The following is an 11,703-nucleotide window of genomic DNA, read 5'->3' as shown; positions in this document are numbered from 1 at the left end:
TAGGTTCGATTCCCTGCTCGGACCCTGTGTGTGTGGAGTCTGCATGAAGGTTTCCAGGCAGGCACAGCATTTGGGTAGGCGACTCTGACTTGTCTGCAGGCATGAGTGTGTGTGTGAGTGTGTGTGTGTGCCTGCCCTGCAGCAGCCCTAAATAAGCAGTTATAAAACATGAGTGAGTGAGTGAGTGAGTGTAAACCTTGTTGTGATATCAGTGACCATCAGCATCGTGTTTAGACCACATTTGGACCTTAAAATATGTTTATCTGATTAGAACCACTTGGAAACAAGGACATTCTCCATCATAATCCAAAAACATCAATTATGGAAAAAAAAATTGCATTTAGGCTCATCACCAAGGCATGATGTAATGGGGGAATGAAGATCCCCCCCCTGTGCAGGACAGCTAAGTGATGATGGCGGCAGGGAAGATGACACAGGAGTGGATATTGTTCCGGAGGCAGACTCCGTTTATTAAATAATATTTCAACTTAAAATAAGAATAAATAACAAACAGTGACTCCAACCTCTCTCATCTACCGACTGAGAGCTTTATAGCTCTCTGCACCAAATCATTTATACAACAGGCAATCCACAATAATCTTTATAAAAAACATTTACCACACTTCCTATTAATCAAATTCGTTTATCAACTAATAAATGAATGCACGTTTTAAAACATTTCAATCACATAATCTCACATTAATTTATGAATCATAAAGTGAAGTGATTGTCACTTGTGATACGCAGCAGCACAGCACACAGTGCACACAGTGATCATTTTACATCACTATAAATAATCCATCTCGACTCAGTGCCACTTTGGTAGCACCAATGCTTTGGTAGCACTTCCCAGCACCCGGGAAACATTTAAAACTCCCCGTTCCCATCAAAAATCAACGTTATCTAGTTCCTGGCTCGCTGGTCCGACGAATGTACACAGGTTACCAGTACATGGCTGGTTGGAGTATTTATATGGGTAACAGGCCTCAGCTCTGTCACACATGAGGTCCAGATGAACTTCAGAAGTGTAAATGAAGCGATTGTCATTGTGAAACACTGCAGCACAGCGCACGGTAACACAGTGAAATGTGTCCTCTGCTTTCAATCATCACCCTTGGTGAGCAGTAGGCAGCCATGACAGGCGCCCGGGGAGCAGTGTGTGAAGAAACAGGGCCGGGGGCTTCTACCTGCAGTATTTCAAACATATAAGTGTAGGTCACTGTGGGGAGGGGGCGTGGAACCTCCTCAGCCAAAAAGAAGGACGGGTACCAAAATATTGAACAGTGAAATTATGGTGGTTTGATGCTTCTGTGTTGTTTGCCCATGTTCGCACTTCATGTCACTACGTAACTTTGTTTAAATGTATGTATGTGAAGTGATGATAAAACGTACTTGAGATCAAATGTTGTTTCATTACACAGTGACTGCGAGTCAAGTGGAGAACCTGAAACAGCCGACACATAAGCCCGGACTCACATGCATCCTCTCATTCATCCCAGAATAACACAAGACACAGTGAGGTGGCAATGACAAACTTGTGGCGGATAACAAATACGCTGGAAGTAGTTCTTCAGCTTGGAAAACTTGATTATTGACGCAATACCGCCACCTAGTGCAAATAATGGTGACTACGGCTTGTAAATCGCTCGTTTGGTGAAATGCTGCAGCGAAGTGACAGTTTTCTATAAAACATTATATTAATTGCATTTATTTCCAGAGTAAGTCGGATTGATTTAATCTGGGGTCGTTGTCTGGTTTGTAATCGTCATGTTGGCACATGGAGCTACTGTCACCACTTGAAATGCAATTATATTGCATTAACCTCAAATATTTACTTATTTTATTTTACTGAAGGCATCAAAACTATGAATGAACACATGTGGAGTTATGTACTTAACAAAAAGTGGAGACCTGGACTCCACAGTCACCGGACCTGAACCCAGTCGAGATGGTTTGGGGTGAGCTGGACCGCAGAGTGAAGGCAAAGGGGCCAACAAACGCTAAACATCTCTGGGAACTCCTTCAAGACTGTTGGAAAAGCATTTCAAAATACAGATACAAAGTGAACTGATTGTCACATGTGATACACAGCAGCACAGCACACGGTGCACACAGTGAAATTTGTCCTCTGCATTTAACCCATCACCCTGAGTGAGCAGTGGGCGGCCATGACAGGCGCCCAGGGAGCAGTGTGTGGGGACGGTGCTTTGCTCAGTGACACCTCAGTGGCACCTTGGCAGATCGGGATTCGAACCGGCAACCTTCTGATTACGGGGCCGCTTCCTTAACCGCTAGGCCACCACTGCCCCTGTCCATTTCAGGTGACGACCTCTTGAAGCTCATCGAGAGAATGCCAAGAGTGTGCAAAGCAGTAATCAGAGCGGCTGGGTGGCTATTTTGAAGAAACTAGAATATAAAACATGTTTTCAGTTATTTCATCTTTTTTTGTTAAGTACATAACTCCACATGTGTTCATTCATAGTTTTGATGCCTTCAGTGAGAATCTACCAACGTAAATGGTCATGAAAGTAAAGAGAACCCATTGAATGAGAAGGTGTGTCCGAACTTTAGGCCTGTACTGTATATGCCCGACATTACCACGTTTTTTTTGACACATGCGCAATATTTACGCACCTGGCGCAGTGAAGCGCCGGAGTTGCGCGGAAATATGACAGTAAGGGCGTTCAGCCAATCAGAAATGGAGCGCAGCTTGCGCCGTCCAATCCCGAGCCTATCCGTAACCTCGACAAGCACCGAGACCCGCCTCCTCTCCCGGAATAAAGCACTGGCCGTTCCGGCCTTTCTGACTTCTGGATGCTGCTTGGAGCAGGACGACTTCTCTGTTCGGACCGTAGACGACCTGGTTCCGCTCATGAAGCTTTTTTTAGGGAGGTTTGGCGTGAACTTCCGGCGGTGAGACGCGTGTTCGGGAACAGTCCCTGGCGCGGCCACCGCCGCAGCGCCCGACGGACGCCCGGAAGCGCGATGGAGCCCTGCGCCGAGCCGCCGCTCTTCACCTTCGGCGTCATCGCGGACGTGCAGTACGCCGACATCGACGACGGCGCCAACTACACCCGCACGAGGGCGCGCTACTACCGGAACAGCGTGCGGCTGCTGCGCCGAGCCTGCCGGGCCTGGAGCGAGGAGGACGTCCGGCCGCGGTTCGTCCTGCAGCTCGGTGACGTCATCGACGGCCACAACGTCAAGCACGGCGCGTCGGAGCGCGCGCTGGAGACGGTGCTCCGGGAGCTCGACGGCTGCCCGGCCGAGGTGCACCACGTCTGGGGGAACCACGAGTTCTACAACTTCAGCCGCGACGCGCTGCTGGCGTCCGCGCTCAACTCCGCGCGTCTCGGCGACGGCCGGCTCGCGCGTCCCGGCGACATGTACGTCTACCACTTTAGCCCCGCCCCTTGCTTCCGATTGGTCGTGCTCGACGCCTACGACGTGAGCATCATTGGACGGGACGAGACGAGCGAGAAGTACGAGGAGGCCGCGAGTATCATGAAGGAGCACAACTCCAATCCAGACCTCAACCACCCCCCAGGTAACCATGACAACTGCCCTCTAATGTCTTTTAGCCAATGTCGACATAATTGTTCATTTTTTTTCTCGGTGCATACAGTTACCCACGGACTGGAACAAAGGTTCGTTAAGTTCAATGGAGGATTCAGCCAGGATCAGCTTCAGTGGCTTGATGAAGTGCTCAGCCTGGCCGATACAAACCAGGAAAAAGTGATTGTTGTCAGTGAGTACTTGTTCAGCATTCAAGATTGGTTTATTGTCAGTTAGACTGTATACACAGTATAACATGTATTGAAATAATGTTTCACACAGACCCCCCATAGTGCAATAATAAAAGAAAAATATATATATACTAAACTATACTAACTAAATCTTAAATACTGTACAGGTTATCTCTATAAAAGAAAAGTAAAACTTTTATGTACAATAAACAGGACATAACTGGACAACATTGTGTAGGATGCTTATAAGTGGATACGTTTGATATTTCAAACAGGACACACAAGACAAACACGTGCAAAATTAGCAGAAATGTGCAAAATGAATTGAGATAGTCAGTATGTTTTCAGGTGCATAAGGCTGTAAGTGTATTGTTGTTGAGTTTAAACTTTCTTTTCAGATTTTATATAGAAAAGGTTACGATATTAACGTCTTATGTTGGCACTGTAATTTACATTTAAATTGATCAGAACTAATGGATAGAGTTGCCACTAACCCACTAAGTACAGTACAGTAAGTTTTTTTTTCCTCCTGGCTTTTGTCTGGCATTTGTTGGTGAATAAGTACAGTGGATATTGTCTGTGTTTTCCTCTTGTAATTTTCATGATTTTTTTTTCTGTGTGTGACTGTGGCGTGAAGGTCACCTGCCTGTGCATCCATCTTCCACCGACCCCATATGTCTGGCCTGGAACCACAGCACGGTGCTGTCCATCCTGCACTCCCACAGCTGCGTGGTTTGTTTCATCGCCGGCCATGATCATGACGGTGGATACCATCAGGACGAGCTGGGCCTTCACTACCTCACCCTGGAGGGGGTCATCGAGACACCCCCACACAGCGACGCCTACGGAACCGTGTACGTGTACAAGGACCACATGTTCCTCAAAGGAAGAGGGAGAATAGAGGACCGCGTTCTTCGTTATCCAGATCATGTGAATGGCTAAGAGTGGTTCATAGCTAGAGAGATTGATTGTAAAAACATGGACACCACTATACAATTTAAGCTAAAATTCCACCACCATTTTGTCCAATTTGGAGTCAGAGGCTGTGTATTGGGGACAAATAAACCAACTCATCTGGTAGTCACACCCATTACTTCATTCTATAATGTAAGTATGAAATGATTCCTGCTTCGGGAATCATTTCATGTTCATGTTTTTATGTACTCACTATTAAATAATATATAATTCCACATATTTTTTTTTGCCCAGTGTATACAAATAAAAATTGCATTTTCACTGGTCAAATGCATGATGGATTCTGCAGTAATGTGGTGACTCCAGAGAGCAAAATTGTGAATATTTATATTTAATAAATAGCATACAGAAATAAAAGACTCGTTAAACAATCTCGAGCTCATCACCTTTCCTACAACGCGAGTAGAAATAAAGAGAAAGGGGTGATAATGACGGACATGGCAACCCTCGTAAGTGCGGCGATTGAGAGGACGTGCAATTTCTACCTCGGTTTGGCACAAAATAATAAGAAAATAAAATGTTATGTAATTAATTAAAGCTATTTTACTGAAATGTTCTGAGTGATGGATAAAACAATTTATCACACATGTAATCCGTACAACACTTGTTTTTAAATATAGATGCTCCTATTGGTAAAACTAGTCAGTGGTGTTTGTTCATACAGAAAGCAAGCTAAAATTCCAGTCCATAAGACAAAGTCGAGCTCATCAGAGTAGAAATAATGTGGCTGGAGGTGATAATGACGGACGTGGCAACCCCGTCAGTCCGGAAGCTGGACGCCCAGCAGCGGCTGCGCGCGTTAACCCCTCCCTGCCCGACCCGACCGCAGCTGCCCGCTCCGGCGAAAGCGCCGCGCCCGGCCGGCGAAGGGTTAACGCGCCCCGCCCGCACCGCCGCCACTGCGCTGCTGGAGTCGAAACGCGACGACAATGGCGACTCCCAGCTCCAGCGGCGGCCCTCCAGCCTCCTCCTGCGCCAAGAGCGGAGCCGCGTTCCCGCCGCAGCCCCAGCGCGGGGCTCCGCTCGGCACCTTCCCGGGTAAGACCCGCTCTCGGGCGGGGCTGCGCGCACCGCTCCCCGGGGCCGAGGGACCGGCCGCCGCCTCTGACACGGCCTCCGTTCCCCCCGTGTGACATGTCGGAAGCGGCGAAACGCTGTTTAATATTCAGCGCGAATTCAGATCCGGGGTCATGTGCGGTTTCTCTCTTCTCTCTCTTCTCTGTTCAGATCCCAACACTTGCTGGAGATGCCAGAGTGAAGCAGGTACCAGGCTGCCTCGCGTCTTCCTTCATCTGTCTGCGTCTGTGTCATGATTATTGCTTTTATTCTCCATTGCATTTCATGATGCATTCCACTCCATTTTAGGATTTCAGATGAACCTGTCTGGAGCCCCTCAAAGTAAGGAGAGGATCTCTGCTCCTGAACTGTACTGTAGGAGTTTACATGCACTGCACCACCAGTTAAAAGTTTGGACGCGCCTACTCATATGTGCATCGTTTGCATCATGGAATTAACCTGAAGTCGCAGGACTATGAAATAACACGCGTGAGGTTATATAATAAGCTAGAAGTTGAAGATCAGGGAGCTTTTGCTGTGATGGCAGCGTTTCACACTCTTGTCCTCTCTCCATCGCCGTAAGTTAGACAACAGTCCTGAAGGTTCATACTGAAACCTTTCTTATCATTCACTCATGTTAATGAGCATCTCATCAAGCGCCTTTTGTATGAGTCAACCTTCCAACTTCGTTACAGAACCATAAATAAGAGCGGAATTATAAAGTGTGATGTGTTGACTGCTGTGTCATGGCTCTTGTCTTATGGCTGTGATCTGCTGTTGGCGTAGTTTGAATTGAACTGTGGCTTCAGTGGAATGTAACTCGAACTGTGAACGATGTAATTAATAATGAAGAATAATTTATTGAAGACTCGACACACTGGGTATTATATTGAAGAACGTCTGTCTGCCTGCCTGCCTGATGGCTCATTGGTTGCGTTTCTGCTGGGTGTTTCTTCCCCGTTCTCTCTTCTGTTCTCAGGTAGTCGTAGGGCCCTGAAGTTAAGCTTCGCCAATGCTCCCGGTAAGCCAGTGGGCGGACTCCCAATTCCCACGGCGACGCCTTCATTCCAGAACCTTCACATGTAATTATGATTTTCATGTGGTGATGACCAGTGTTGGGCATGTTTTTTTTTTTTTTTTTTTTAAGGAATTAATTATAGTTTCTAGTTAATTCAAGTAACGTAAAATGTTCAAATATGTTTTTTTTTACTAATCTTTCCACCTTTTATTTTAGTTATTTTATACCTTGGAAAATCTCCTATCTATGCACAGTCAAATAAAATCCAGGGTAAAATGTACATTTTATAATGTACATTCTTACCTTTAATTCCAACAAAGGAAAAGTCACATCTTTATTTCCAGTGGAAAAGAAACTCGCCAATGCCGCATCTCTCCTGCGTTTGCGCGTCTGTGTACGGACCCGCAAACCTCTGCCTCTGGTTGGCAGGTACCATGAAGTTTAACTCAACATCTACACTTATGCAGACGTCCCACCGCTCAGCAAAATTTTACCTTTACAGTATTTACCAGACGCCCTTATCCAGAGCGACTTACAGTCAGTAGTTACAGGGACAGTCCCCCCCGGAGCAATTTAGGGTTAAGTGTCTTGCTCAGGGACACAATGGTAGTAAGTGGGGTTTGAACCTGGGATTTCTGGTTCATAGGCGAGTGTGTTACTCACTAGGCTACTACTACAGGGACTAATTTATAACCTGCTTCCTGGGTTGGAATTTTGGAACCTTGATTCGTAATCCAGAAGCGCTTGGAGGAAATACTTGTGCGATTTGAGAAGGTTGTTACAGTCTGATGCCGTTGCCCCTGCAGAGAGAAGCTGAGGACCCACAGCATTGAGTCGTCGGGAAAGCTGAAGATCTTCCCCGAACAGCACTGGGACTTCACAGCCGAGGACCTGAAGGACCTGGGCGAGATTGGCAGGGGCGCCTACGGCTCGGTCAGTAAAATGGTGCACACGCCCAGCAACCAGATCATGGCCGTTAAGGTGAGTGTTGAAAGGCTGCTGGAACAGCAGGTCGGTAGAATGTTGTGCATGAGGTGGATTTTGTTGGTCTCGTCTTGGAGGAGTTAAGGCGTCACGATGTGGCACAGCTTCCTCGTCTACTTTCTGTGATCGAGTTGTTCTTCTGCAAATAACAATATAATGTGGGAGTGATTGATCCCAGGCTATCCTGACCCTCACACGGTTCTTCTCAGCTGAATAAAAATTTCTGTGTGTGTCTGTGTGTGTGTGTGTGTGTGTGTGTGTGTGTGTGTATATATATATATATATATATATATATGAGAGAGAGAGAGAGAGAGAGAGTTATGTGTGTGTGTGGGTCCGGAAGAGAGAGAATTGTTACATCAGTGGATGTCAGTGAATACTAAATTATATTCATATTAGTGTCGTTTGTAAATGAGTTAAATCAGACTACATTTCTGTTTTTAATGTTGACCATAACGCGTTGTTTGAGAGCCACTGTTCAAAAGTCTGTTTGTGGAATTTATGGGGACATAAACCCTCCTTTTCTTGGAATAACAGTGGCGGATTGTGGTCGGTTCTTCTGACTCATGTTCTTGTTGACCAGAGGATCCGCTCCACGGTGGATGAGAAGGAGCAGAAGCAGCTTCTGATGGACCTGGATGTGGTGATGAGGAGCAGCGACTGCCCATACATTGTCCAGTTTTACGGAGCTCTATTCAGAGAGGTGAGCAGCCAATGTCTAGTGAGAGCTTTACTGGAGAACTAATTAAAAATGAAAAGAAGGACCTTTCACTTGATATCTGCACCTCCATTCCGCCCTAAATATACATTATACATTATACATTACAGCATCACAAAGTAACCAGGTAACGTAAATCAAGTAACGTAATGTTCAAATATGTTTTTTTTTTTACAATTTGTTGAGTAATGTGATTTATAATACATATTCAAGAAGATCTGCATTCAAGTAGTGAATTGGCCCAAGTAAGAAGATGTAACTGAAACAGATTCATCTCCTGCTTCAAAAATACTAAATATGTCTCTTGCATTGGATTCTTCAAAATGGCTCCATTGGAGCCCGAGAGCAGGGGCTGGTAGTATACATATACTGGTAGTGTATGTACATATCTATCCATATGACTCTGTATATTTAGTGTTTGTGTGTCCTAGTTGCCAGTTATTCCAGCTTCTTTTTTTGTTTCCTCTCCTTTGCAGGGTGACTGTTGGATTTGTATGGAACTCATGTCTACCTCACTGGACAAATTCTACAAATATGTATATAGCGTGTTAGATGACGTAATTCCAGAGGAGATATTAGGCAAAATAACCCTGGCAGTAAGTGAACTTCTTCACTTTGGAACTGTGGGTTGAGGAACGCTGTTGACGCTGTTTCCCTGTTGCTCCCCCGCAGACTGTGAAAGCACTGAACCACTTAAAAGAGAGCCTGAAAATAATCCACAGAGGTGAGACGGTGTCCTTTCCCACCGAGCGTCTCCCCCCGTTCTGCACTTTTACGTCAGCGCCGTTTTCACGTTTCAGACATCAAGCCCTCCAACATTCTGTTGGACAGGAAAGGGAGCATAAAGCTCTGCGACTTTGGCATTAGCGGCCAGCTGGTGGACTCCATAGCCAAAACCCGAGATGCCGGCTGCAGACCGTACATGGCTGTGAGTAACCCCGACATTTAACTTTAATTTCTAAAGTGTTTTGTGCGTTTTTTCTTTACTGCGTTCCGTTCATGTTCAGCCTGAAAGAATAGACCCCAGTGCTTCCAGACAGGGATATGATGTCAGATCAGATGTATGGAGCTTGGGAATTACTCTGGTAGGTACCCGCTTGTGAATCGGACACATACGGTGACCCTCCAGTCTCACGCACAGTTTAAAGCATGAAATGGTTTATTGAAAATATACTGATATAAATATGCCTCTTTGTACAGCACAAATAATGTCAAGCCTTAACGGGGTTCATTTGTTTATATACAACCAGAAATAATGCTGATGTTTTTCTGATTATCGATTGATTCTATTTATGGATAGTGTTCTTAATTTTTCACATGCTCTTACCTGAGCGGAAAAAGCTGCACTGTCGATACTTAATTTTTTCTGTAATGGTGTGGTGTCTTGCTTGTGCAGTATGAACTGGCCACTGGCCGGTTTCCTTACCCCAGATGGAACAGCGTGTTTGACCAGTTAACCCAGGTGGTGAAGGGAGACCCCCCACACCTGAGCAGCTCGGAGGAACGCCAGTTCTCCCCAAAATTCATTAACTTCGTTAATCTGTGGTAAGGCAAGCGTCGTGTCGTATTTAATTTAAAATGACAATACTGACATTTATAATAAGTTATATGTGACATGGTGCATCAAGGTAGCTGTGTGGTATGCCGGGATGCTGGAATGTAAAAAATGATTTTCTTCTTCAGCCTTACAAAGGATGATTCCAAAAGGCCAAAGTACAGAGAACTGCTGGTGAGTTTCTGTCTAACCATTCGTAATCGACGCTGGTTTTATCATGGGTCCGTATACGCGAGTACGCGAGTGTCATAACTCACGCCTGCCTCCACGTGTGTCCCCAGAAACACGCCTTCATCCAGATGTATGAGGAACGCGCCGTGGACGTGGCCGGCTACGTGTGCAAGATCCTGGACCAGATGCCCGCCTCCCCCTCCTTCCCTGTTTTTGTGGACTGACCCTCCTCCCCCCTGCTCAGTGCGTTGTCTGATCACACGGGTACACGCTAAATGACAAAAAAAAAAAACCTTCCTGCAATAAACTGTGTTTTCACCTCCAGTAGAGTAAAATCCAGTTGACACTGTGAGATATAAAGCTTGGATTTCCCTAGTCTCATCCCGGGACGGACAATAGTCAGACCAGACTTCACTTTTACCAGTAATACTTCAGCCAGGTTTGACCAGAATAACAAGTGAAACAGGGGTGGGGGAATATCTATATAGATACTTCAGTTATGGAATGTGTTTTGTTGGAGACAGTCCACAACTTTGTCACTGCGTAACCACCAAAAGAAGAATTAATCTACAAATGCAATTTTCTATTGTCACAACACATCATGCATGGATCCTGCACATCTGCAGGGCAGCAAGGGTGTTCAGGAACGTTCTACACCAGACCATGCAGCATGCTCCGTTCATTCGTTCATTTATTTATTTTAATTTCCTCCTTTTTAATGTCCACATGACTTGGGTCCAGGGTGTTACTAGGTGTTTGAAGCAATCAAGTGCAAAATATATTGTATTTATATATGACTGTTATAAAAATTGCACATTTGCTTTTCAGTCTCGGTTCTCCTGATAGTGAGCTGATCTCTAATCATGTCTGGGATATGGAGAAAATTTCTTTAAAAATTGAAATTTTTCAGCTGAATTAATGCATCAAAGAAAACAATTTAAACAACCCAATATGTAAACACCTCTGTAGAAATGGTCCACAAAAGTGAATTGTTAGAATAGCAGACATGTTGTATGGGTTTTTTTTTTTTTTTTTTTTTTTGTTCTTCCCAGATGCCTGGTATAATGTTCACACTGTGAAATATTTTAAGTATATGTTTCTGGATCTTATTAAAACATGATGATGGTGACGTGCAGAGATTTTGCCTTATATGTCTTGTAGCAGGAGCACTGGCTATGATCAGCACTCATCTCTACATATTTATAAATCCATTTTTTTGGGGGCTTCGTGTCACACAGGGAGGATTTGGTCTATGCATTTTGCCTACAGGTCAGTTGTAGTGATGTCTGGATGCAACCATGAGCTTACTGTCCATGTTTTTTTTGTTTCTTTTGTAAGGTGTGCAAATGCATGAACGCAAAAATAAAAGCAAACAACGAGTACCAGTTGAGTTCTCCCTCCCCTTTATACACATGGACGCCCAGACTCGCTTTACCTGACTGCTTCTGCTGTTTGGATATTTTGAGACTTTTTCTGCTAG

At 45.1% G+C, this 11,703-nt stretch overlaps 2 protein-coding genes across 3 annotated transcripts; both read left to right on the top strand.

Moving 5' to 3' along the window:
* The first annotated feature begins 2,761 nt into the window (after window positions 1–2,761).
* Window positions 2,762–4,940, top strand: adprm (ADP-ribose/CDP-alcohol diphosphatase, manganese-dependent). Its single transcript, XM_028989573.1, has 3 exons — window positions 2,762–3,547; window positions 3,626–3,748; window positions 4,384–4,940. Exons 1-3 carry the CDS (start codon window positions 2,815–2,817, stop codon window positions 4,686–4,688), a joined length of 1,161 nt encoding a protein of 386 aa, XP_028845406.1. The 5' UTR covers window positions 2,762–2,814; the 3' UTR covers window positions 4,689–4,940.
* A 275-nt stretch (window positions 4,941–5,215) lies between these two features.
* On the top strand, window positions 5,216–11,605 carry LOC114795873 (dual specificity mitogen-activated protein kinase kinase 4-like). Of its 2 annotated transcripts, XM_028989571.1 has the most exons (13): window positions 5,216–5,759; window positions 5,949–5,984; window positions 6,087–6,119; window positions 6,757–6,859; window positions 7,602–7,776; window positions 8,363–8,482; window positions 8,974–9,093; window positions 9,170–9,221; window positions 9,298–9,425; window positions 9,505–9,582; window positions 9,894–10,042; window positions 10,181–10,226; window positions 10,334–11,605. In XM_028989571.1, exons 1-13 carry the CDS (start codon window positions 5,651–5,653, stop codon window positions 10,445–10,447), a joined length of 1,263 nt encoding a protein of 420 aa, XP_028845404.1. In that variant the 5' UTR covers window positions 5,216–5,650; the 3' UTR covers window positions 10,448–11,605. The 2 variants fall into 2 exon arrangements, with proteins under 2 accessions (XP_028845404.1, XP_028845405.1); XM_028989572.1 differs by lacking the exon at window positions 6,087–6,119.
* The last annotated feature ends 98 nt before the right edge of the window (window positions 11,606–11,703 follow it).

Source organism: Denticeps clupeoides, chromosome 8 (assembly GCF_900700375.1).
Source record: "Denticeps clupeoides chromosome 8, fDenClu1.1, whole genome shotgun sequence".
Taxonomy (NCBI): Eukaryota; Metazoa; Chordata; class Actinopteri; order Clupeiformes; family Denticipitidae; genus Denticeps; species Denticeps clupeoides.
The sequence above is the reverse complement of the archived record's forward strand: the minus strand, read 5'-3'. Positions and strand labels throughout refer to the sequence as shown.

Bases quoted from the DNA above. Each gene is read 5' to 3' on its own strand.
- adprm (XM_028989573.1), top strand. From the start codon at position 2,815: ATGCTGCTTGGAGCAGGACGACTTCTCTGTTCGGACCGTAGACGACCT. The intron at 3,548-3,625 runs GTAACCATGACA...CGGTGCATACAG, and splicing joins AGACCTCAACCACCCCCCAG to TTACCCACGGACTGGAACAA. The intron at 3,749-4,383 runs GTGAGTACTTGT...TGTGGCGTGAAG, and splicing joins GGAAAAAGTGATTGTTGTCA to GTCACCTGCCTGTGCATCCA.
- LOC114795873 (XM_028989571.1), top strand. From the start codon at position 5,651: ATGGCGACTCCCAGCTCCAGCGGCGGCCCTCCAGCCTCCTCCTGCGCC. The intron at 5,760-5,948 runs GTAAGACCCGCT...TTCTCTGTTCAG, and splicing joins TCCGCTCGGCACCTTCCCGG to ATCCCAACACTTGCTGGAGA. The intron at 5,985-6,086 runs GTACCAGGCTGC...ACTCCATTTTAG, and splicing joins GAGATGCCAGAGTGAAGCAG to GATTTCAGATGAACCTGTCT.